Source organism: Chiroxiphia lanceolata, chromosome 1, assembly GCF_009829145.1.
Source record: "Chiroxiphia lanceolata isolate bChiLan1 chromosome 1, bChiLan1.pri, whole genome shotgun sequence".
Taxonomy (NCBI): domain Eukaryota; kingdom Metazoa; phylum Chordata; class Aves; order Passeriformes; family Pipridae; genus Chiroxiphia; species Chiroxiphia lanceolata.
Window position 1 is genome coordinate 137,587,955 of NC_045637.1, and position 27,200 is coordinate 137,615,154.

The 27,200-nt window shown below is 38.2% G+C and overlaps 1 protein-coding gene across 7 annotated transcripts in view; it reads left to right on the plus strand.

The window, feature by feature from the left end:
- The first annotated feature begins 3,185 nt into the window (after positions 1-3,185).
- ARMC3 (armadillo repeat containing 3) overlaps positions 3,186-27,200 on the plus strand; it is a 61,037-nt gene continuing 37,022 nt past the window's right edge. For 2 of the 7 annotated variants that reach the window (XM_032691331.1, XM_032691382.1), the window contains exons 1-7: positions 3,245-3,433; positions 9,129-9,172; positions 13,955-14,003; positions 22,583-22,700; positions 24,686-24,811; positions 25,884-25,952; positions 26,283-26,458. In XM_032691331.1, the coding sequence (XP_032547222.1) occupies positions 13,956-14,003; positions 22,583-22,700; positions 24,686-24,811; positions 25,884-25,952; positions 26,283-26,458 (537 nt within the window). In that variant the 5' untranslated portion in view covers positions 3,245-3,433; positions 9,129-9,172; position 13,955. The other 5 variants (XM_032691374.1, XM_032691340.1, XM_032691368.1 and 2 more) reach the window with 5 other exon arrangements.

Genomic DNA, 27,200 nt, shown 5'->3' on the forward strand with positions numbered 1-27,200 from the left:
GAAGCATTTGGACAATGCTCTCAGGCACATGCTGTGATTCTTGGGGCTGTCCCTTCAATGATCCTTCTGGTCCCTTCCAACTCAGAATATTCTGTGGTTTCTGTGATTTCTGTCATTTGTGACTATTTGTCAGCTGTGTGGTTTCATGACATTTTGTAACTGTTCTCCTCATTAGTCCTCTTCCTTTGCTTTCTTATCAGTATGTTGTTACTTAATGAAACATCTCAGAATATTTTCACAAAATTAAATTAATTTTTTTTCTTAATATATTTGCATAATTTTGCCAAAACACAGGTAAAAATGCTGCAATTATATGGCTGTCACACAGTGCTTGATTGCCTCTTCTCATGGCAAACATAGTTAAAAATAAAGACGGAAAGTCTTTATTCTGTCTCTGCAGAATTCATTTCCATGGAATGGTAAGACCACATTTATTTAGGCTATGGAGGAGGAGGTAGGTGCCCACAACATGCTCATGGTCCTTAACTCCCAGACACACAACTGAACAGAAAGTAACACTGGCCTGATGAACACAGACTCACCTTGTGGAGTCAAAATGCCACAAAAGCATACACCTGGAGGTGCTTCTGGGTCCTGAAGGTTAGACATGTAAACATGGAACAAATAACAGAGCTGGGGAGGGAACAGCATGCTCGACTTTCTCCTGGTCATCTGCTGTTGTCCATCTTCCTTTCTGTCTGCTTCACAAAACAGTTGCATAGTCTTCACAAAATTTGTGAGAAGGTGCCAGCTATGAGTTTGAAACTATCTGTGCATTTCCTATCTGCATGGGACGCTTTAGTCTTCAAGGACAACTGAGCCCATTCGTCCATGAGTGTATTGAAAAACAGGGTAATTATGCACCAAATTACCCCGTCCCTCTTCTTTCACATAGAGTCCGCATCACTGTACGTTTTTTAGGTGACCATTCAAATGAAATAAAGAAAATATCTAACCAACTAATGTTTGGCTATCATGATGTTTGAAATAGCCACAAGAACTACCATTATTGAACATAAGAAAAAGAAAAGTCTTCCCAGTCACGGAAATCTTTGGGTTTGGGATAAGTAGATCCCAAGCAGCAACTAAGCACTTGTGGGCTGCTTGCTTACTATACCCCCACAGCCACTGCAGGATAGGGGAAATAATTACAAAAACAGAAGTCAGAAAATAAGTGGCTCAAAATAAAGACTGCTTAATAAATGAAGGAAGGAAAAGTTTAAAAAATCCCCAAGTGATGCAAAGGCAATCACTCAGCACCTTCCACCAGCCTAGCCAGTCCCCAAGCAACATCTACCTTGGGAAGATCACCCCCCAGCGTTGTTGTTGAGCCTGATGTTATATGGCATAAAATACGCCTTTGGTCAGTTGAGGTCAGCTCTCCCAGCTGTGTCCCCTTCTCAGCGTCCTGCCCACCCTCAGGCCTACTCTCTGGCAGGGCAGCATAACAAACAGCCTTGACATTGTGCAACCACTGCTTTGTAATAGCATTATCAACACTATTTTGATCACAAACCTACAACATGGCAACCCACAAGCTGCTAGGAAAAAAACTATCTGCACCCCAGCCAGATCTAGCACAAGGTTAAAACCAAATCTTCGCCTTTACTATTTACATCCATCTCTTACATTTATAGCACCAGTCTGGCACTGTCGTGCCAGACTCTGTTTAGAGAAATAAAGGTCCATGATGAAGTTTAGGAAGCAGGTGACTTGCCTGTACCTTCCTTCCTTCCTTCCCTGCCAGTGTAAGCCTCTACTAACCACTGTAAGCCTGAGACATCCACTGGCCAGAATTGGTGGAGTGTCAGTCAGTCACCAAGTTCAGCGAGATTTCTTCTGTCTGTGGAGATACCAGTCAGTATAAATGGTTCTTTACTTGTCAGCACAGTTACTTTCCAGGGAAGGTGATTATAAATCTCTATAAATTTTCTATAGGAGTGTCAAAAGTGGAACAAGACACCGTCATGCGTGGCTTGCCTATGCCTGAACATGACCCACCAGCTCTTCTGTTATGATGGTATGCATTTGTCATAGTGTGATGGCAGGACCTCTTTGTGCTATGATCTCAATAGATTGACATGGCTTATAAAAATAGAACTAAATTTATACTTGCAGTGCAATGTTGTAAAAAATCTGGGGAGAAAGCAATGAGATTTGTGATTATAAGGAATCACAGGCGAGATATGTTAGCAGCTGTAATTTCTTTACCTATTGTTACCTGACTTTGAAGCCTGGAAATTATTAGGTTTTCTTGTTTTCTGTCACTTCAGCAGTTACTGATAGCAATTAAGCTGCATTTCAAGTAGCAAATGTTTTTTTGATTTCAGAATTCAGCAAATACTAGAATGAATTATTATTCTGAGAATAGCACAGTTCTTGATACAGCACAGTGTTCTCCATCACCAACCCAGAGCTGCCAACAGCTGATCACCCCTCCGGCCCCTTGACATGGCTCTGGCTGCTGTTCTGCCCACGGGGCTCGAGAGAGGTTTGCCTGTGCCTTGCTCTAACTTGCGTGTGGTTTTATCTGTTTCTCCCCAAAACAGAAGGCTTTTTCAACTTTTTTTTCTTTTTTTTTCTTTTTTTTTTTTCCCCCCCTGTGAGTGCACTGAAAATAGACAGTGGCACAGGATCAAGAGAAAAAAAAAACCAAAAAACCAAAAACAAAAACCACAAAAGGCAGGCGTGAATATGGCAACTTGTGTATTTTAGACAGACTGTAAACGTTTATTAGTTTTCAGAAATAGCGTTCTTTGGGTGAGAAAGTAGCCTTCCCCTTTAGTCTGCAAAAATAACTGATTACTTTTTTCCATCACCGCCCCGGGCCCATCAGCATTAACCACTTAAAAGTTTCCCTCAAAGAGGTGTCACCACCACTTCGGAGTCGGGATAAACTGTGAAGAAATGGATTATATGCAAGTGTCACGGCGAAATCGTTCCCCGAGGACTTCTGGGAATTCACATTAAACGAGCAACGCTTGAAGCCGTTGCCCAGGGACAACTGGGAAAGGGGGTGGGAAGGCAGCGCGGGGGCGGCGGGCTCAGGCTCCCTCAGGCTCTCTCAGGCTCCCTCAGGCGGGCCCTGCCCGGGCCGCCGCCGTCTCCCGGCAACCGGCGGAACAGCGGCGCGGGCGGCGCGGCGCGATCGCCCCCGGGCGGCGCGGGGAGCCCGGGCAGGGCGGGCGCTCCGGCCCCGCCGCTGCGGATGTCGGGGGTCTCTGGCGCTGAGGGGAGGTGGGCGAAGGGCGCGGGCACCGCGAGGGCGGAGGGGCTGAGGCGCTGAAATCACCGTGTGCGGCCTCGGGTGGCGGCGGCGTCGGGCCGGAGGTGTGTTATAGCGGCCGGTGCCCTCGGGCCGTGCCCAGCGGGTCTGGCTCCCCGGCGCTGGTCAGTGAGCTGAGGGCCACGTGTCTGTAGACCTTCAGAAATAGTAAGTTAAAGCTTAAAAAGCATCATTATTTTATACTAGTGGCGTCTTTCCAGTACCTGAAGGGAACTTGCAGGAAAGGTGGGTCAAGACTATTTACAAGAGCGTATAGCGACAGGACAAGAGGGAATGGGTTCAAATTGAAAAAGAATAGGCGTAGATGGATATTAGGAAAAGATTCTTTACTGTGAGGGTGGTGAGGCACTGTAGCAGGTTGCTCAGAGAAGTTGTGGATGCCCCATCTCTCAAAGCATTCAAGACCAGGCTCTGGATGGGGCTTTGAGCAACCTGTTCCAGTGGAAGGTGTCCCTGCCCACGGCGGGGGGGTTGGAACGAGATGATCTTTTAGGTCCCTTCCAACTCAAACCACTCTATGATTCTATGATTTTTAAAGGCATACATTGAAGCTTTCTCCAGCCACAACCAAAAAACCCTAAAAACTTACAGTCGGCTTGATAAGGGCATATACGCCTTTAAGAAAAGTAGTGACAATTGCAAGATTTATATTAAAATTGTGAGGTTTAATAACAATTGCAGTGTATTGGCATGAACATAAATAAAATTTAAAACCAGATGATACATATCCTACACTGGGGGCTCCTGACACTATTTCATACTAAAAACTGGGAGTTTAGGAATTGGTGGAAGCAAAGGTAGAGAACGACAGGGATGGACATGTTAAGCAGAGGATAACTGTGACCAGTATTTTTACATGTGAAGTGGGAAGCAAGAAACTGCAGTGGACTTGCCCTAAGAAAACTTAAATTGTAGAGTTAAAATAAATATTTTTAAAATGTGGATAGGTAAGAATGGTTCACTTCAGGTGAGATGTAGAATTTTTGTGACAGGAACATGAAAGGTATGGAACTTAAAATTGTATGGATGATACATGAGATGAAAAATAATTGAATAGAAAAGTTTTCTCCTAAAGAACACTAACACATGATCAGGCTATTAGGGTGAAAATCTTACCTGATTTATTGGTATTTCAAAGGTTTTAGGACATCTTTAGACAGGAATTTCAATATAAAGTATGAATTTGCTGTAGAGAAGCATCGTCTTTTATAATCTTATTGCTAATCTGAAATTATAATCTATATGAGATAATCTGATATCTTGTATGCAAGATAAATACATGCTTTCTATTGTTTATTGACTGGTAGCAAGCTTACTTCACATTTGTTGTTGGAAGCAACAATTCCTTTCTTTAATTTCCTTTCATTTTTGTGATTTTTATTATGTTGCCATTTTCTGATTTTCTAATATTCCTCTAACACAGTGAATGCCAAGATGGGCTTTTGTGCTACCTGGATTTTTGTCCTAAATTGTAATAGATTATTTTTTTTTTTAGATTTTTTTAACTGTTAACATAATAAAGCCTGGTAAACAAGCATTTAAAGTTAAATTGTAGGACTACCCTTGCCGATATAACCCTAAAAATCATCAGTGTGATAGCAACACAGCTGAGGTGTATCCAGTGCTGACAAAGAGGTAAGAGTACAGTTTTGTCCAAGACAGGAGAAGCTTCATCGGGGATGCTGTGTTCAGCTGAGGTCATCCACGTTTTCAAGAGGTTGACTTAAAAAGGGCTTATGAGGATGGTGTGGGAAATGAGGAATCATTTTTTGGAGGAAATTAGAAGAATTCTTTAAGCTAACAAAATGAGTGGGGACAGGTTTATCTTCAGATAGAGTTGTGGCATTATCAGGGCTGCAGTGCCTGTCCTGTGCAGACAGGCTGAGAGAGATACCTGGTGTTTTTCAGCCTGGAGAAGCGACAGCTCTGGGGAGACATTGTAACACCTTCCAGTACCTAGAAGGGGCCCACAAGAAAGCTTGAGAGGGACTGTTTGCAAGGGTGTGTAGGGATAGGACAAAGGGGAATGACTTTAAACTGAAAGTAGGTTTGAATTAGACAGTTACTCAGAGTGGTGAGGCACTGGAACTGGTTGCCCAGAGAAGTTGTGGATCCGTCCCTGGAAGTGTTCAAGGCCAGGTTGGATGGAGCTTTGAGCAACATGGTCTAGTTGAAGGTGTCCCTGCCCACAGCAGAGGGCTTGGAACTGCATGATCTTTAAGGCCCCTTCCAACCCAAACTGTTCTATGATTCTAAATGTATTCTGATTCTCTATATGTAAATATATATGGAATTTATTTAATATACTATATATTATGTATAGAATATGGTAAATATATATTGTATAGTATAACTATTTACTGTGTATTTCATTCATGCCAGCAAATAAAGTAACTGACAGATGTTCAGACATGGCACAAATACAGTAAACTGTAGACAAAAAATTAAAAAGGGTCCCTGACCTTGCGGAACAACTTTTTAACAGGAGAGGTGGAAACAAAATATCTAGCAGTTTTTAAGATACAGTGTGATAGGTATCTGGTGGGATTAAAGTGATGCAGTGGCTGTGATGGCGGAGGGGCATGAATCTGATCATTCAGAATGTCCCTTTCACCGAATGTCCCTGTGAAACTGCCAGGAGAAGGCATTCGTTTTAAGACATGTAGACTGGCACAGCTGGCTGAAAACTTAGGAGTGTCTTCAATTTTTTTACTAGTCTTTCTTCCTAGGTCAGACCATCTTTGCCTCTTGTATGAGACGTGTCCTGCTATTATTGCTCAGGCACTGGTTGTGTAACTACTGTATCTCATTTGTTTTAGATCAGTTTTCCTTTAGTCTCTTTTTCATGGGATGAGGGATTTCACTATGTGTCTCAGTCAGACATTTAAAATCACACATACTTTCTAAAAATCACCTTCATTCGGGCTATAACAGCTTAGATTTTCCAGAGGTAGATCTTAGGTCTCATATTATTTAATATGTGACCAATAACATAGCAAAATCAAAATTTTCTAGTGAGATAAAATAATTTTGTTATGACTAAAGAAAATTGCTAGAAGCTTCTGAGAGCTCTTCTGCAGTTAGGTGAACTGGTAACACCATGACAGATAAAACTAATTGTTGATGAAAGCAGTGTAATTTATAATGTCAGGAATACTTGGAGCACTATATTCTCTTCAGTAGTGAACCTAAATTAATGGTGATCAGCTGGGAAAATGACCTGGTTACCGTATGTGGATAGCTTATTGAAAATCTTCATTGAGGAAATTGGGTAAAAATAAATACCCTGAAAGATATAAAGTCACTCAAATAAGTCAGTAGTGTTCTAGAATTGATTATGGTATTTTAGGTTGAGTATATCATATCTGAGAAAGATTTAACAGTCACAGAGGGACTCTGAGACAAGAAATATAAATGTCTGGAAAAGCTATATGGAAAAAATAATTAAGGTGGCTTAGAAAGGTGATAAATCAGAATGTACAGTGAGTTGTAAAAGAAGTAAAAAAAGATCAAGTCAGGGCACCTCTTACCTAAAGTTGTAATACAAGAATGAGGGGTTATTGTGTTGAATTGAATTCAACTATTAACATTTAAACTGTTTACATATTTTTTAAGTCTAAGGCGTAGTTCCTTGTACGGTGCCCTTGACAATTGGACCTGTGCTGTAGCATGTCAGACTAAGAAAGAAGAGTGAAAGGATTAAGTGTTCATGTGGACAGTAAAAATAGCTACTATTATTAGGAAGAACATAAAAAGTTTAGGAAATCTAATCCTTGGTACTTTAGGGAAATAGAAACCCTGTAACAAATGGAGGAAATCTGACTTTTGAGGTGGTTTCAAGCAATTATCAGCATTTGGCTGTTGCCATTCTGGAGGCTGGATACTGATCATCCTTGGAAGACTGTTCTTATTCATTGAAGGAGCTTTCTTGTGCTGAGACCTCTTAGTTATTCTGTGATTTGGAAAGAATGCTGTCATGTCCTTTAATTCCTATTAATTGTTTTTATGAACAATCATACGTCATCTTTTACACCGTAGAAATTGGAAAATACATTCTGCCTCTACAGCTTAGGATTTCAACGTGATTGGAACACTCCTGACTTAGTGCACCTCTTGTTGGGTGTACCAAGCTGTTCACTTTCAGAAAACAGTGAACTATGGCCCTTGGGCAGTATGAAAAAACTATCTGTCAGTCTGAGGCTGTACATGACTCATGAGTCAAATTTTTTTATGCAAATTTAGCATATTTTCACAGCATCAGATTGTTGAATCAAATATCTGAGAAGCTTGGCTTTTGTTAAAAACCTTTTGAAAGTAACACTCAGCTGAATGTTAATATGATATCAGAATGCAAATAAGAAGTGTAATTGTATCTTAAAAGTTCTGAGATTTTAAATAAATAATTGTATTATTTTTTAACTTGCCTAAAATCACCACCTTTTCTCTCTCATAGCTATTTTCTCAACCTGGCATCTAACTAATTATTTATTTTGGTTTTAAGACTTTGTCTGCAGGGTACTCCATTCTGCATCTCTCAGTATTTTTAATGATTCTTTCATTTTGTGTGTGTATAATGTAAAAATGCATAGATCATTGGAAAAAATTGGAATCTTTAAAGGAACTCTCAGAATGATCAGAGTACATTTAGTCTTTTTTTTTTTTTTTTTCTGCAATGGGACGAACTTTGTGCAGTTGAGTCAAAATATTGTCTTGTATCTCGGATCACACTCTAGGTAAGTTTGGTTAGTTAATGTCTCTTGCATGGCAGCTAAATCTTGACCTAATCCTCACAGCATCACAGAATGAGTCAAGTTGGAATGACCACAGTGAGTCATCTGGTCCAATGTCCCTCCTCAAGCAGGGTTATCCCAGAGCACATTGCACAGGACTGTGTACAGATGGTTCTTTAATCTCTCCAGTGAAGAGCAGTCCACAATGCCTCTGGACAATCTGTTCTGGTGTGTGGTCACCTGCACAGTAAACAAGTTCTTCCTCGTGTTCAGGTGGAACTTCCTGATCATTTTTTGCCTAATGCACACACTGGACAAATTCAAAGGTCTTGACTTAAATGGTCTCTCATGTAATGTATTAGTTTCATATGCCATATATATATATATATGTGTGTGTGTGTGTGTGTGTGTTCAGGAACTGAATATTAAATTGAATCTGCCATCTCTTTTTAACTCTCTTCTTCTATGAAGCCAAGTTTTTTAGTAGTGTTTTAATGCTTTTACTGTCTTTACAACATGGCAAAGAGAGTCTGTTGATCCATACTTAAGGAGTTGGACAGAAAAAAGATGGAAGAAGAATGTGGGAGAAAGGAGTTTCAAGATTATTCCACATTGTTCTCTTAGTTAAGACAGAGCTGTCTGAGAATGATGATGAGTATATTTAAGATGGCATACAAAGGACATACTAGTTTATGGACTCAAAAAAGGAGTGAGATTGTTTGCTGATGATATGATTATCTCTTGATTATATTGGAAGGCAGCAGAACTAAAATGTCCATACAGAAATCAATTGAAATAATCAGTGACGATGACCAATTTATAAGGCAATTTCCACTGTTATCACAAAAAAAATAGCTTCTATGAGACAAAACTAAACAGCCAAACTTCAATTGAACTAGCTTGACTAAATTGATTTGTAATTGTTACTTGGAAGGCAAAAAGAATCTCGTGCATCATTTTTGTGAAGAACCTGAAAATCGTGGCCAAGTTGTAGTAACACAGCTTCAGATTGTCTTAAAGCATAGGACAGTTAATCTGAAAAGTGGATCATGTAATAAATAACTTGTTAGAAACTATTCTTAAATCCTTCTCTTTGCACTGCTTTTCCACAGGGGTAATTGCTCTCAGAAGAGACCTTTGATTCCTTGACTAAGAGGTAAGTTCCACAGCTGGCTGTACCTTTGACCTATTCCTGTTCTTTGTCTCAGGTCTCACAGTATGTGCAGAGTTCTAGGTTTTTGTGTCTGTTATTTAAGGATTTAAAACAGAAAGAAGCAAATGGAACAGGTAGTGCTTTCTAAATGCGTTGTCTGACTTAAAACCACAATATATTATGGTCTTGAAGTGTATGCAACAGGACTCTGATAATACAGATATATATTCCGTACTGTAAAGGAAGATTATAAGATTTCAGTGTTTCAAACAGAAAACCAACCAGAAGACTTTCCTCATATTTCAAAGTGTGGTTTATAGATTCTTTTCTTGTTGAAGCTCACTTGCTAGCCATCATCTTGTGTTTAAAAAAAAAAAGTGTAGTGGCTAGAAATAAGTGCATATCTCAGATTTGAATCTAAGAAACTATTCACACTGAGCAGAGAGGTTCTTAGAGCAAGACAATAAAATGAAGTAAGTACAGAGATCATGGCTGTAATTATCTTACGATCTAGTACTTGGAATCTGCTCCTCTAAGCAGGCATCTGCAGCAACTCTCAAAAACTAAATAAATTGTCCTTATTTTATTTGACATGATAGAGATGCCAGTTCCTGATATAATACTCAAGAGGTTAGAGGGTTCCACTTCTGAACTAAAAAATCTGTATTTCTGAACTTCCTCAAAATCCTTTTCCACTTACAGGCAAAATGTTCTGGTTATAGAGATGTTACTAGAGATGAGCCTGTTCCTTCAACCACTTTAAGAAAGACAAGGTGGCTGTGTTTTGGGGTATGTGTAGTTCTGCTAATGTTCAGTCTGCTGCAATAGTATCTCTTAGACCTAGCCTGGCATGTGGATTTATGTGGAGAAACGGGGTAATAAGCTTAGCTCACACATTTCAAATGTCAGTATAAATGTAAATATATGAACCAACAACTCTAGACTTTGGTTTTGGTCCAAGAAAAAAATAGTTATTTTTAAGGTGCAGTTCCATTTTAGATACCTACTTAGGATGAATCTGCCATAAGAGGTATTGATTATGTTGACTAGATCTCCATCAGCTATCGAGGACAGTGACTAACTTTAGTACTGATGCCTAATATAGTTTAGTGGACACTACTAATAGTTTACAGATACTGGTTCAACTTAAGATACACTGGAGTAGTTCTGGTCCTGTGGGAAAGCTGGAGGTTCTAATGAAGTTTAGGGTGAGACAGGAAAGTACCTGCTGAGCTTAGGCATTGAGAATAGCCAGAGCTGAGGGAGAGTGTTGAGGACTGTGGGTTTAGAATGAGGATTTAGGTAGATGTAATGACTGTCCTGCTGGCTGAAGAAAACACCCAATTAGACCACTGCACTGAAACTGGGTTGGAGGGAAGTAAAGCAGGCTAGTTTATCTGTCATTGATGGCAATAAATTCCAGGTGAAGGACAGGAAGTAGCATAGAATGATAACTTCATAGATTGCTTGACTATGCATTGCCAGCATCTGTTAGGTCAAAGTACTTTATTACTTCTAGCTCTACATGATTTGAAACAATCAAGTCTTTAATCTCAAAAAACATATGTGGAAAAAGTATGCTTCTATGATTCTAGAAACGTGCAAGACGTGAAGTAGAGGATATTACTCAAATGAGAATATTGTTTATTTTGTCTTTAAGATTTAGAAATATAGAATTGGTTGGGTTGGAAAGATCTTTAAGATAATTGACTCCAACTCTTAACCTAACACTGCCATGCCCACCACTAAAACACATCCCTAAGCGTCACATCTACATGTTTTTTAAATACCTCCAGAGTTGGTGACTGAAGCTCTTCCCTTGGCAGCCTGTTCCAATGCTTGACAACCCTTTTGGTGAAGAATTTTTTTCCTAATATCCAATCTAAATCACCCTTGGTATAGCTTGAGGTAATTTCCTCTTGTCCTATCGCTTGTTACCTGGAAGAAGAGACCGACCCCCAACTCACTACACCGTCCTTTCAGGTAATTGTAGAGAGCAATAAGGTCTCCCCTGATCCTCCTCTTCTTGAGTTTAAACAACCCCAGTTCCCTCAGTTGCTCCTCATCAGACTTGTGCTCCAGACTCTTGACCAGCTTCATTTCCCTTCTCAGGACACACTCCAGCACCTCAGTGTCCTTCTTGTAGTGAGGGGCCCAAAACTGAAGCCAGGATTCAGGGTGCAGCTTCAGCAGTGTACAGGGGCACAATCATTTCCCTGGTCCTGCTGGCCCCACTGTTGCTGATACAGGCCAGGATGCCACTGGCCTTCTTGGCCCCTGGGCACTGCTGGCTCATGTTCAGCTGCTGTTGACCAGCACCCTCAGGTGCTTTTCTGCTGGGCAGCTTTCCAGCCACTCTTCCCCCAGCCTGTAGAGTTGCACGGGGTTGTTGTGACCCAAGGGCAGGACCCAGCACTTGGCCTTGTTGAACCTCCTACCATTGGCCTCTTCCCATAATCCTGCCTGTCCCAATCTCTCTGCAGAGCCTTTCTACCTTCCAGTAGATCAACAGTCCCACCCAACTTGGTGTATGTGTACTGTAAACCTGCTGAGAAAAAGACAACATGCAGCTATCATGGACAGAAAGGGATTTGAATAAAGAAGTTCTTTTATAGTTCAGTAGCCTTTCAATACTTGTACACATTGATTGGCTGTGATAATGAAAATTAAATGCAGAAGACATATTTTTAATTATCAGTAAGCAAAAGAATTCCAAGTGCATCATTCCCTCAAATCAGAGAGTGATCACTGGATACTGAGATCTTTATGGGAACAAAGATCATACCAACATCTGATGGCAGAATGCATTGAAATCCAGACTAGTACCTGCTGCAAAGAAACAGACTGAGGGGCATAACCCATAGTATAGTAGTTGTGCTGGTCTCTCTGCTTATTGCTACAGGTCATACTGCTTTTTTAAAGTTAAAGGAACTAAATATTTTGAAACTAAGAAAAATGTAAAAGTTTCTTAAAAATATGCTCAGAAATTGGATATATTTATACAGAATGAAGAAGTACTTGCAATTAAATGCTTTAGTTATTCTTGGTCTTGAAATATTTATAATTTGAATCTGAGAACATTAATTATACAACATTATAAATACTTTTACATTAATTAACTTTTAAAATTGTTTGGTTTAAACCTAATTAAACTCATTCAGAATTACAATTGCCTCATGACTTTAGCTTAATTTATACCTGAAATGAATCGAGTTGAACTGAATAATTCTAAATAAGAGTCCATATCTCCATACCAGGATTTAGCACAATTTAAATAACCCAGATTTCCTGAATGTCCTTGTAAATCTGATTCTTGTATGTGTGCAGGATTCTTACTTTCTACAGTGACTGCATAAATCAGAAGGTAGTATGTCCATCATGTTTGTTGAATATACTGTCAGTAATTTGTCCTTATGCTTTTTCTTATGTAAGTTAATTTATCTCTAGCCAAAGCTGCATTTTCTGAAACACTGAATTTGTGTGTGTGTGTTCATATGTGTGTATGTACAGATGCACAAGGGTAAAGCAGATTGGAGCTGAAGAATCTTTGATTGTGTGGGTCTTCCTCTCAAACCTGTAATTAGTGACCTGCCTTTGAAGTTTTAAATTTCAGATCCATTTTTAGGATGTGATTATGAACTGGTTTCACTACTGCTGTGTTACAGTTTATTTGTAGAGACCACTAGAGGAACAATACTAGAGGAAAAAAATCAGAGGATTCAAGAAGAGCTCTAAATTTTTGTTGAACACAACAAACAATAGCCTTGACTTTTGTGACCAGCCAGGCTACAGCTCATATTGCAATAAAAAATAATCTCTTATAGCACAGGGAAGCTGTCAGGATAGTCCTGGCTGAGGGTGAATGTGTGGTTTTACTTTGAGAACCAACAGAGGAGTTAACAAGGGGTACTAACAGTGCACATTTCACTTTTATGCAGTGTTAAAACAAACTGAAGTTTGGCAGAACTTGGGTTATGTTCTATGCATAGTTAGTGCTAGTGGCTCATGTTGCCCTGTACTTTTGCCTGTGCCTTAACTGGAAGGCTCTCCTGAAGTTTTTGAAGCCACACAAAATTAGGTCCACATGAGGTATTACATCCATATGCTTCAGAAGCTACTATTAGATGCAGTTGAGGAGGTCTTCCTGGTTCATGTGCACATGTGCTAATGCCAAAAAAAAAAAAAAAAAAGGCAGAAGACAGAAGCTGGACTTGGTGAAAATAGATGTAACTTTTTTTAATCAGTGAAATTTGTACTGTAAAGAACTGTTTCTTAATACCTGCAGACCTGATTTTTGTCTTTTGTGAAATATCAGAGAATTCAAATTGTATTTGAACCATGTTTTTTGGGGTAGAACTTATTTGTACATTCTGCATTTGTATGGAATGTTTGCTAACACAGAATGTGTAGACAAACATGGGGAAATACCCTAAAAGGACTTTCAAGTTCATATATGATTTATAGATGCAAATAAAACTAACTTAGAGAAAAGGATGTTCTATGTATTTGTACCACATTACAACTTGAGCCTGTGATGTCTCAAACCTTTCTTTTGAGCTGTGTATTTTGTTGACAGATGTGTTTTACCAAATGTGTTCAAGTGTTAGAAAAAGGGATAAATTTTGTATAGAAATTACTATGTCAAAGAAATCTTCAGACTAATTAGGTGGGGTCAAATGAATGAGAAAGTCTGTCTTAGAAGCTTTTCTAAATCAATGGTAAACTGGTTCCTAAAACACAGAAGGGAATTTGTTTGTCTGCTTTTATTTGTTTGTTTGTTTTTAGAATGGGTAAAAAAGTAAAGAAGGAAGCAGAGCCTCCACCCAAGGATGTGGTAAGTTTATAAACTGCTATATGCTATAAAATAAACATTACACAGTTACAGGCCCAGCTCTACAGTCCTTATGTAGTTCCTTATTCTCCTAACTTTACCCACATTATTCTAAAAATGGCTTTTAAAGATGACTCTGTTTCTGCTTTTCTTGGACAGCATACAAACCAGAGTGACTGGGCATGTGTAGTTCTTTGTAGAGATTGTTGTCTTTGGCAGGCTTTGCAAACAGTAATGTATGAAACAATCCAGGCTTCTTTTTATTTAAGAATAGTGTTAGCTTTCTCTTTGTAAAAATCAAAGGAGAAAGGAGAAAAGCAACCTGAAATCTGCCTGTCTTTTCAACTGTGAAGACATTAACTTTTCAAGGGTTTCTATAAATTCACAAGGTACGAAGAAACCCCCCAAAAGGTAGATATGCAAAATACAGGAAATTTTAAAGCTTAAATGTTTTATGCAGAAAGAAGTAGAGGAAATACAGAAACATTGAAAATAGTATAATATAAATTCTGTGCCAAATAATAACCAAATTCATGAAAATAGGGACCTCAATGAGTTCCACAGAGGAACATGAAACTAAATGCAAAGTTCAGTACACTGTTTTAAAAAAACAATGGGTTTGTCTGTAAAGAGTGGTAGTACTGCAAGAGCTTTTTCAAAGCTCATAGATCAGCAAAAGTTGATCAGCAAAAACTACATTACAATTTCAAAATTAAATAAGCATAAATAATTTTGACTAAGTAATATCCAATAGCCATGATGCTACTGAGGCATAGGAATTGATACCAGGTTTGGCCCAACTGTTATGTGGAAAGGTGAATATTACAAATGTAATTCGTAAGCTCCAATCAATAACAAATCCTTATGAAAAGACATGACATAAAACTTCAACATAACCTGGGTCTGTATAAAAAAATCAGGAGGAGTCACAAAGACAGTGAATGTGGATAAGACTAATTAAAACAGGCCTGAAGAGTAAAACTAAATATCTTTACAGTCTAAGAAAAAATTCGAAAGGCATGACAGTACATTTAAGCCATACAGATAATCTAAAGTAATAAAAGTTGACCTTTTCAGTAAATAGCTAAAATCAGTAGATGCAGCACTACAATTTCTGTATCCAAAACATACCATTAGATTTTTTTGAGAAAACTGTGATACAACCTAGTAGGTACTACAATAGGCTGTGAATAATGTTAGAAAAGATATTCAATAATTGAAAAAATCCAACTTAGAGAAAAAGTTGATAAAACTATCAAAAAGGAAAGAACTGGAAAGAGTGAATTCCAGATGGCATCTGAAGCTTTTGGCTTAGTTTTTCCCCTTGTTATACTTCAGGTTAGCATGTCTCTTCTATCAGTCGTAGCAGGAGAAAAAAACCTGAATGTTGCATAGCAAAACAGTATTAAACATGAAAATAGATAATTGATTAATTGTAACTATCAACCAAGAAAATCTTATAACTATGAGAATATTGTTAATAACAATTGTGTAAAATCAAATCTCAAAACTTGAAATTTCACCTGGATATTTCAGGTGGCAGGAAATGAGATGCAGACAAAATAAAAAGACGTATTAGCCATTATCTTCTGATTGATAATCTGTTTATGAAAATGTCAAGTCCAAGAAAAGAAGCCTTGAGATAATGTAGACAGGCTTATAAAGAGGGCCTTTGTGCACGTGGAATGCTCTGAGAATATATGGTACTGCAGATGACCACTAATTTTTTATAGATTTCTAGGAACAGGTGGGAAACACATCTCTTAGCCTAGCCTCTGCTTATATGTTTTAGAAAATGTTCCTGAGGATCCTGTTTTCACAGCCTTGAATAATTTGTCTTTTACTATTCTTTGTTATGAGAATTGGTCTCCTACAGGAAAAATATTGCTTCGAGCCTCTATGTCTATATGAATGACCTAAGTCAGTAATTCAGGCAGATAAAATACTTGACACAGATTGATAGGAGCTTTTCATATGATATCTAGATTAAATTTGGTCCAGACAATATTACTATTTGATCATCAGCTAGGGCACAGACATTGAAAGGAGACCTAAGATTACCACTAGAGAAAATACTGAGGCGCTATCACTTAAAGAAAACTATAGATACCTGAGTATTTTTGAAAATAGCTTCATTCACAACTCTGATGTTAACAAAAGGTAGAATGTATGAAGCGGCACAGTCAGCTCCTGAAATTGTCTCCACAGAAACCCCTTCTTTTGATTAATGCCTAAATATTAATTTGACTTGACTTTAGTAAGGCTTTCAATACTCTCATAACATCCTCATAGGCAGGCTGGTGAAGTCCTGACAAGAGAAACAGTGTAAATGAATTGAAAAGTAGCTGAACTGACAGGCTCAAAGCGTTGCAGCATGGGGTCCTGTTGGAGGTCAGGCACTCTTGTTGTGCTCCAGGGGTTGATCCTGGGGCTGATACTGTTTAACCTCTGCATTAGTGACCTGAATGATGGGACAGAGTGCACCCTCAGCGAGTTTGCAGGTGATACAAAATCGAGAGGAGTGATAGACAGACCAGATGGTTGTGCAGCCGTTCAGAGGGACCTCAACAAACTAGAGAAATGGGAAATTGGGAATTTAATTAAGTTCAGTAAAGGGAAATGCCAAATCCTGCACCTGGGGGAAGAATATCCGGTACAGTCTGGGGGATGACCAGCTGGAAAGCAGCTTTACAGGAAAGGACCTGGTGATTCTGTTCTCGGTTCTGTGGTACAAGTGAGACAAAACCTTACTGGAACAAATCTGCCGAAGTCTTGGAGCATTTGTCATTTGACATTTGGGACTGTTCAGCCTTGAGAGAAGGCTTGGAGAGAGGGGTCTTGACAGTGTCACCTGACAGGAAGAAGTAAAGAAATCAAGCCAGGCTCTTCTCAGTGGTGCCCAGCGGAAAGATGAGAGGCAATGGAAACAAACATAAATACAGGGGGTTCCACTGAAGCATAAGAAAAAAAGCACCCTCTTTTACTGCAAGAATGATGGAACATGGCACAGGTTGTCCAGAGAGCTTGTGGAGTCTCCATCTTTGGAGACACTCAAAATCAGACTGTGTACCAGCGCTGAGCTCCAGCTTTCCCTGCTCTGAACAGGGCAGTTGGATCAAATCGGGTCTCCAGAAGTGCCTTCTAACATCAAGTACTTGTGATTCAGTGGAATATCTTGGGTTTATATTGTTAGTACAGGAGATCAGGCAATCACAAAACTGAAACAATTAACATGTCCAGGTACCTATTAACTCTGTTTTTCTAGGTAAGGGAAAAGGGATTAAGAATATCAGAGATATCAATAGTGCTTCTAAAAATTCTATGAAAGGTGCGATGCTAAACCTGACCTTAAATCAAATTTAAGTGATTTTTAAAAAGACAATTACAGCATGATTAAACAATAAAATAATAGCAGATAAATGCACCTTTCATAAGTGAGATTTGCATTCAAATGGAAAAACAAAAAAACCCTTGCCCTCCCAAATGAGTAGTAAAAGCACAATGTCACCCTGCATCAAAATATTTTGGGAGAGAACTAGCAAAGATACCAAACTAGGAGTAAAGCTTTTCCAAATTTACTAGATGCAAGAAACTTCTTAGAGGGACATTATTAGGTGATTAAAGTCATGAAGGAAAAGCAAAATTATTTTTTTTTTGTCAAAAGCCAAAGCACCAAAATAAATGTGATAAAATTGCCCAAATAGAAATAAATAGTATTTGCCCAGGTCTTGTGCTAAATGAAAAATAATTAAAATATGAAAATGTGGTACTGCTACATGTAGTATTAAATGTAGTAGAAAAATGAAGAGTAGAAAATTTCGTTTTCAAAAAGAAATACATTAATAATTACAGGAACTTTCCATGCTGTGTTAATTGGTAGAAACAGTTCTAAAAAAAACTTCAAACCAAACCCATGGATAAATATGATATTAATGGGGGAGAGTCAATACTGCTTATGTAAATTTTGATCTCTGAAATCTACTTGAATTCTTTGGAGGAGTTAGTGAGCAAGTGGATAATGGTGTTCAGATTCATACAGTTACTTAGCTTTTTCAAAAGTTTTTAGACCAAGATTTTCACTCACATAAAGACAAAGAGGTAAAAATAATTTTCTCTCCTAGCAATAATGTCGGGTTGTAAAACCGAAAGCAAAGGTGAGAAAACAAGTTCCTGTTCAGGTTTCGTAACAGACAGAGGTTACCAGTGGAATGTCACGGAGTTTTATTCTGCAACCTGTGTCGTCCAGTCTTTCAGAATTAATTGATGTTTTCATGAAAATGGCAGCCAGATAGAACATTTCAAATTCCAGAAATAAAAGGCAAAACGCCATGTCACTAGCAAATGCATTATACATGCACATGTTAAATGCCATTAACAGTTTTGGTGTTTCCATTTCAAATGGAAACACAGTTCTGAACTGTAGAAAGACAACAGAATGAACTAAGAAAGACAACAGGAACAGACAGAGTGGCTTCTGTATTAGGAAAGATCAAAGGGGGTAGGTTTCTTCATCCCCAGAAGGAATAACTGTGAAGGGGAATATCATAGAAACTTAGAAAATTATGAATATGCAGGGAAGGCAAATGGGTGTAATTTATTTCATTGTTTCTTATGGTGAATGAGCCGTGGAGGACAAACAAAATTATCAGGTGGTAGTTTTAAAACAAAGAAGAGGCACAGTAATTTATATGACTGTTAAATTGTGGTACTTGTGTCTCAGAATATTAAGGGTCATTAAAATACAGATGGCTTCAAAAATTATGTACCAGATTTTTTCTTAGACTTTTTGAACATGGAGATAAACTCACTAGGCTCTCCAGTTCTCTAGGTTGCAGAGTGCTGGAGTCTGAGAGGGAATATAAGCAAAGTTTAATAGTCTGCTTGCCCACACCTGTTACAGGCCTTTTATCAGAGACAGGATGCTGGGCTAGATGGGTCTTTGGTCTGACTGGAAACATATTTTATATTACATTCCATTTCAACTAAATTAAGTTGATGGAAGCAAAAAACCACACCACCCAAAATCAAACCCCAAATGCTCTGCAGTTTTTAATGGCTTTGAAGTCAAATGTACACAAAAATCAAAATCAAAGTTTTTGAATTATAGCTTTCTTTTTCATTTAATTTGCTTTTTTCTTAGTACAAACTGAATGTTGGAAATGTTGCTTATAAACTAGTTAAATTTCTGTGTTTAATTCAAGGTTATTAATTCAGGCATATTATTCTAGCACATAATCTGTCCTGTATGTACCATTACAGGAAGAATATGCAATGATGTATGAAGATTTAGAAACAAGCCTTGATTTAAAAAAAAAAAAAAAAGGTGGAACACTGGCTATGCAGGCATTATGATCAGCAGGAGTCCTAATCAGTTCTATGATAGTTTTGATGAACACAGAGCAATCACAGAATCACAGATTGGGTAAGGCTGGAAAGGACCACAGTGGGTCATCTGGTCCAACCTCCTCGCTCAAGCAGGGCCATCCTAGAGAAAATGGCACAGGATTGCATCCAGATGGTTCTTGAATATCTCCAGAGAGGGAGACTTCCCACCCTCTCCAGGCGGTGTGTTCCAGTGCACTCTCACCTGCACAGTAAAGAAATTCTTTCTCAATCACTGACCTGCTCAGGCCTCTGACTGCTTAAGCATACGTGGGTAGACATTAGATTAATTTCACTCTGCTCATGTGCAAACCTGTCATTAAATCCCAGGAATTTGCATTAAATTGTGGTTTCTACAATTAATTGTGAACATGAGATGCAGTGAAAATGGAGCGATGTAATAGTGACTTTGTTATTAGATCAATGTAAATAAATAACTGAGATTTAAACCCTTATTTCATCTTTCATTTCTTATTGAACTTCATCTGAAACCAATATTTGTGTTTATTTTTCTCTGGAGGACTAGCAGCCTTTACTAAAAATTGGAGTTTTATCCCATCACCAAGTATTTGTCCAGACTCTGGAGATATGTTTATGCTTAAATGATAGCACTTACTTGGAGGATCATGTTCGGTCCATGCAAAGACCTAAATGTGCAGAAATAGGGAAGTATGAAGGTGACTAAAAGAACTTTCAGTCACCTCTTAATTCTCTTGTATTCCCCTCATGTGGTTGAATGAGTGTTGCTGTGATAAACTGAATTTTTTTTGCCTCCTTACAATCCAAAAAGAAAATTCCTATAAAGAATTCCATAATTTTAAGTCCATCATAGAATCAACCAGGTTGGAAAAGACCTCTGAGGTCATGAAGTCCAACCCTTGATCCAACACTGCTGTGGTTACTAGACCATGGCACTAAGTGCCACATCCAGTCTCATCTTAAAAACCTCCAGGGACGGAGAATCCACCACCTCCCTGGGCAGCCCATTCCAATGCCTGATTACTTTCTCTGTAAAAAATTTCTTCCTGATATTTAACCTAAACCTCCCCTGGCACAGCTTAAGACCATGCCCTCTTGTCTTACTGATAGCTGCCTGGGAGAAGAGACCAACCCCCAACTGGCTACAACCTCCTTTCAGGGAATTGTAGAGAGTGATGAGGTCTCCCCTGAGCCTCCTCTTCTCCAGGCTGAACAGCCCCAGCTCCCTCAGCCTCTCCTCACAGGACTTGTGCTGGAGTCCCTTCACCAGCCTCGTTGCTCTTCTCTGGACCTGCTCCAGCACCTCAATATCCTTCCTGAACTGAGGGGTCCAGAACTGGACACAGTACTCGAGGTGTGGCCTCACCAGTGCTGAGTACAAGGGAGGAATCACTTCCCTAGACCTGCTGGCCACACTGTTCCTGATCCAGGCCAGGATGCCATTGGCCTTCTTGGCCACCTGGGCACACTGCTGGCTCATGTTCAGCCTCCTGTCAATCCAAACTCCCAGGTCCCTTTCTGCCTGGCTGCTCTCCAGCCACTCTGTCCCCAGCCTGTAGAGCTGCAGGGGGTTGTTGTGGCCAAAGTGCAGGACCCGGTACTTGGCCTTGTTGAACCTCATTCCATTGGAATCAGCCCAACTCTCCAGCTTGTCCAGGTCCCTCTGAAGAGCCTTCCTGCTCTTACCTCATTAAGATGTAACTTGCACCACTATGCTATTACTTGATTTACTTCTTGTTGTTGAGTCATTATTAAGCAAAATGACTTGCAGTATAGTAAGCTGATTATATTTTTCCATGACTTGGCCCATGCCTCCAGCTTGTCACAGCAAGCATGAAGTGTCTTCAGATTTTCAGACCTGATTGAAGCTAGGTAGATCAGTTAAGCATGTTAGGCAGGCAACCTCTTAATGAAATTTGTATGTTGAGCTTGCTGCCTGCTAAATTGTGTGATCTGCCTCTTGGAAGGTGATGAAATGAATTAGATTTTAAAATCTACTGAAAATATGAATTTGGAAGTCTTTGTACTAGTATCATATTTTGCCTTATTTTTGAGCAAGTCAGAAGAGTGAGAAGAAAAAAAGCCTCCTCTTCGTACATTTTTCTTCTAGCACACTCATAACTTTTAAGATTTGCTCCATATAATTTACTTGCTTGACAAGCAATATGTGCCTCTGATGTAGTTATTAGGTTTTTTTAATGAAGTAAAACAAATAGTCAACGTTTGTAATTATATATGGTATAAATATATATTGTAACAATATTTTAAAATAATTTGTATTGCTATCTCATATGATTAATCTGCTATATTTTAAAGATAAATACATTGATTCTGAGAGACAGCATGACTCCAGTATGTGATAGTTTCTGTATGTAACACAGATACTCTATAGTCCTGAACTGTGAAGACAGAAGACAGTTTTTCCGTACTGAAAAATTACTTTAAATCCAAACAAGCTTAAAACTTTTTAATTGGTAGGATTTTCAGAAATTGAATAGAGTCTTGTTAAGGAATGAAAGTCTTTTTTAGAAGATTGTCTTGCTCACGTGATTTTAGTCCTAAGAAGTCTGTTAAGAGTGTGAAAACTGTCTGATTTGTTGGAAGATTTCTTTCCATTTAAGAGAACTCAGAAATGACAGTGAACACTTTGTATCATTTCTGGCTGGGTGAGCAGGGATTATATCTTGGAAATACTTCAGCTAGTGCAAGATCATAGTGAGCTGAACTGAGTTGACAAAGGCACAGGCAGTGTTCTTGTATTATTTTTTTAAGCAACCACAAAGTGGTATTGCCACAGAGTAACCAAATCCTCTTCCTTGTACAACACCTAAGTTCGTGGTCTCAGTGTTACAGGTGCTCAAAAGAAACTTCTCATGTCTGGTTCCAAAGCTACAGAATGCTCTTACATGTGTAACAATTACTTAGTTTGTTACTTTCAAGACTTTCTAGATGTGCAGGGAAGTGTCAAGGTTTTCCCAAAATCTCCATATGGGATGAAATTCTGATTATATTTATTTGGAAGTTAGTTTTTAACAGTGTCTCCGATTGTTAAAAAATTGGATTTCTCCAAGTAAATAGCAACTTGTTAATATTTCTAATTCAGTCTAGATATCAAACAAGATTTTTTTTTAAATTAAATGTGGGAGTCTACTGCAGCATACAGAAAGACTCGGTATAAATCAAACTTTTCCTTCCTTTTTTTTTTGTTTGTGTGTCTGTAGTTTGATCCATTATTGATTGAAAGCAAAACACCAGAAACAGTTGTACTAATGCTTAGTTCTCCTGAAACGGAAGTTTTGACCAAAGCATGTGATGCTCTATATAAATTTGCTTCAAAAGGTTAGTATTTTTGCAATGAGCTTTGTTTTGCACGCTTAGATTTTGGTAGTAGTTCACAATTTTTAGTTTCCTAGCACTGAAATCTTAATTTCTTCTCAAAGGTCTCTGTTGAGGTTTTGGGGGTTTTCTGAAATATCGATCCAACCTGTATTTGCAGTTATAAAGTAGTTTGCATGAAGCAAATTTTTATAATTTTGTTGTAGAATTTTATATTCACTGTTGAATAGAGCTTGTTTTAAATATATTGTAGATCTGTTTTTGTATGAGCAACAGACCTGCAATTGGGAAATAATTCTTTTTTTTATGTCACAGTTTGAGACTTCTGTACCAGTGTAGTTATTTTAAGGTTCAGTTTTTAATGAACATAACTTTTTAGCTGTTTCTGTTATTTTTGCATAAAGTTGTTATGTCAGGATTTCTGTGACAGATGATATATTGGAGACTGCTCAACCTCCTTTATCAAGCTTATTCTGTCTGTTGGGAATCTAACAAGTCTCCAAGATACCAAATCTTCCAAAGGTTCCTGTATAATCTATAGCTAAGGACCATGTCCAAGGGACCGAGAACACAAGCAACTGTATAAGGCTCAATTTTATGTAGCAAATAATTTCCTAAGGTGTCTCCTACTTACTCCATGCCAGTCACTCAAGTTGGTATATGCTGGTAGTATTCTTGGTCTGATTAATCTGGTTTAATTTTAATTTCCAGTAAATTTACATTTTCTTTAAAAATTATGGGTTTATATGTTGATTGTTATACTGATGGCAATTGCCAACACTGCTGAAGTTATGAGAGAAGAGCTGGAGGCTTTGACAACTGGCTAGAAGTCAATGGGTTCTGAAAGATGTTTGGGCTCAGCTTGATATGGCAAGCTTGGCTGAGAGCAAGCAATCCCATTTTGAATATGGAAGAGAGAATGTGGACTGTTGGGAGACAGCTATGAACCATAAGCTCTTGCTGGCTCCTTCCCTGCTATCCACAGTAAAGTATCTCATGCTGCAAGAGAGAGGACAGATGCTTATATTTTATGTTTCTACTAAGTGAATAATCCTTTAAATCATTAATGTAGATATTCCTACAATCTTCCAGAAGACTTGACTGTAACTTTGCAGTGTGGCACAAGAGGAGGAGTTGTTTTCAGTTAATTAATTGCAGTTAATCTATTTTTTGAGTGTTGCTAGTAAATTAAGTCCTATCCCTCAATAAAAATACCTTGTATTTTAATCATGTCTTGGCCTGAGAATGAGCATAGTTCTCCAGTTTCCTCTTACATTCCTTGCTTGTAGCCAGAAAGAATAGGCATAGTTCATTAGAAAATGAATTATAAAGCTGTTGTGGGAACTGGGAATGGGAGTAGGATTGGGATTTTGTTTCTTGGGTTGTGTGTGTGTTTTGAGTGATCAGGAATGGAAGGTTGTAATCACACAAAACACCTCTGTTCTTTGTATGTCCAGCATCTATTGAGGTACAGAGTGCTCCATTCTCAGGTGGTAGAAATCTCAGTTAGGATTTAATGATCCAAATCCTGGTAGTTGCTTCCATTGAGGGATAGTAAAGATACACTGAATTAATTAACTGTTATTTTGAGGAAAACAGAATTGGGAGGCAAGAAAAGAGGAAGACAAAATGAGGTTCTTAATGATACTGAATAAAATGAGGTTCTTAATGATACTGTTCACCTGTACTTTGCTAAATAGAAAGTTGTCCTTTGTACTACCATTGCAGTCTCTTAACAAATGAGTGGAGTGTCCAATGGGCAGAAGTATCCTTTGCTTTACAAATGTGAATTAATCTTAGATATTATTAATCCTTGAAACTCTTTGACACATATTTATTTGGGGTATAGATTACATGATCTCCCAAGGCCCTGTCAGGCCTTTGTTTTTGATTCTACTGTCCAATAAAAGTAGCTGTTTTACTTTGATACATTAGAACTGTGATGTTGTTGCATTTTTTCTTGGGCTTTTAACACAATTCCTCTTCAGATGATGAAAACAAAGTGACTCTTCTTGGTCTTGGAGCATTGGAACATCTGTATAAACTCATCTCACATGAAGATCCCATTGTACGCAGAAATGCCATCATGGTTTTTGGCATCATGGCTTCTAATCGTAAGAGTTTCAATTTGTAAATATTTTTCAATGTGTGTTCATCAAAACAAGGAGCTGACCCATGTGAAAAAATCCTATATTAATGGCCCAGAATAATGAGTAAGTGATGTAAGGTTGAGTTTCAGTGGCTGCTATTTTTACAGTGCTTTATAGACCTATATCTAATTACTGTAATTAATCAAGTGTTATTTTGGTGGATGTTCTACCCAATTGTCTTCCATTGTGATGTCCCAACCACTCTCAAGTCTTTTCATCAACTGCTACCTGCTTTTCATGCTGCACTGGACCTTACCCTCCTTACCTTCCTTTCAACTCAGCATTAGCAGATAGTCCATGCTGCTGCACAAACATGAATTTGAATGGGCAAAGATCTTCCATTTATATTCACATCTTAATTGTTTCTTTATTTAAAAGTAAATTAAACTCATACCTTTTTCTTACATATCAACACTGTAATATGTTGATAATGACAACACTGCCCTGTAAGATCACACAAAGTCTCTGTTCCAATAGCTATTATTTGATTTTTTTTATCCAATGGTTGTGGTTTTGCTAGTTTGCCATTAACAACAATAAAAATTCATTCTGAAAGTCTTTACTGTGATTTTAATAAGACCTATGTAATTCGTGTTTTCCATTTGCAGTATGGGCTGGCATTAGCTTGAAATTGCAAAGTCGTGGCTTGAAATAATGGAGAGGTTGCTTTTAGTTTGATAATTTTAATGACAAATAATTTAAGCTATTGGGATATGACTTCTTTGGCAACTAAAACTGCAATATTTAATCAGAACCTGCTAGATGCGAGTATTTTGAGTAAAGTTTCAATAAAATATTAAGGAAGTTCCTATATATCACATGTCGAAGAATGTCATCTGGTACTTGAAAGTCTTTTCTATTTTTTGTCTGAGCCTGTTATAATCTTGGTATAACTTCAGTTGTGTGTCTTTCCCAGTCAGATCTGTTTGTCACTCAGGGAGTAACCATAAGTACATTTGCTTGGAGCAGATTCTCTTCTTTACTCATCCAACACTGCCAAATGAGAGACTTCATATTTGTATTTATTTCATTGTAGATAATGTCAAGAAGTTACTGAGGGAACTGGATGTCACAAATCCACTTATATCACAGCTGGCGCCAGAAGGTACCTTGTGCAGTATTCATTTCTGGTGCTAAAGTACAGTGAGAAATAATTTATGATTGCATTTGAACAGACAATTTAATGAAATCTTCCCTGTAACTTATGATTTGTCCTACTACATGTTAAAGAGGTACATGCTTTTATAGGAGTAGCTCTTACTCACTGAGTAGTGTTTTATGTTGTATGGATGGAGCAACATGTTTATGGAGAAATCAGGTAGGATTAACAGCTATTATTTATTGACTTCAAATAATATTTTAAACCACTGGATTAGTGAATATATTCTGTGCTGAATAAAACTTGATCAAAATGTTTGTTTTTTTTTCCCCACAGAAGATGTAGTTATCCATGAGTTTGCTACTCTCTGTCTAGCACATATGGCTGTTGAATCTACTACTAAAGTAAAAATATTTGAGCAAGGTGGATTAGAACCACTTATCAAACTGCTAGGTAGCCCTGATCCTGATGTTCAGAAGAATTCACTTGAATGTATTTACCTTCTGGTACAGGTAAAGTTTCCTGTTGTTTGTTGCTTTAACTTACAAAGGCAGATAGGCACTTCCCTCCCCAACCCCCACCTCCCCCGCCCCTGACATCCTCTGTGGGGGAAATAATTTTAAAATACTTGTTTCCTTTACTTCCCAATGTCCATCAGTATATTTGAACCATCACACTCAATCTCATGAATGTTAAATTAGTTATGAATATAGCTGATTTGACTCTAATTCTGTTGAACTTGATGCAATTATCTGTGGTGTGCTGCAGTATAAGTATAATCAGAATGAGATTTAGATTTTTTAAATAGGAGTTTGTTTTCTCAGTTGGAAAATGCCAGTTGTGGTAATGAGAGTCATAATCTGTCCATCCAAAAGGCTGGAATAATCCTGTAAATTAAAGAATGACCAATTGCATTGTGTCTTGTTTTGACCAGGAGGTCCAAAGCACAATTTTGAACATATTTTTAATGATAGGTGAATGCTGTCAACAGCTACTTTCCATACTGGGAGGAATAGGTTTGTTATTGGCTACTTTCACACTCAGCACTAATGTCATCCATATGCTGCTTAGCAAAAGAATGGTGCATTTGTATGGCAGTCCTCTTCCATGGCTTAAGCGAATCTATTCAATAATGAATTCAGTTTATAACTCTATCTCTTTTGGGGCATCAGAGCATGTCTATTCAGAATCACATTCTACTCTTTCTCCTTTTTTACTATCTCGCTGTCTTTGTTGCAGGGTATATCTGGATAA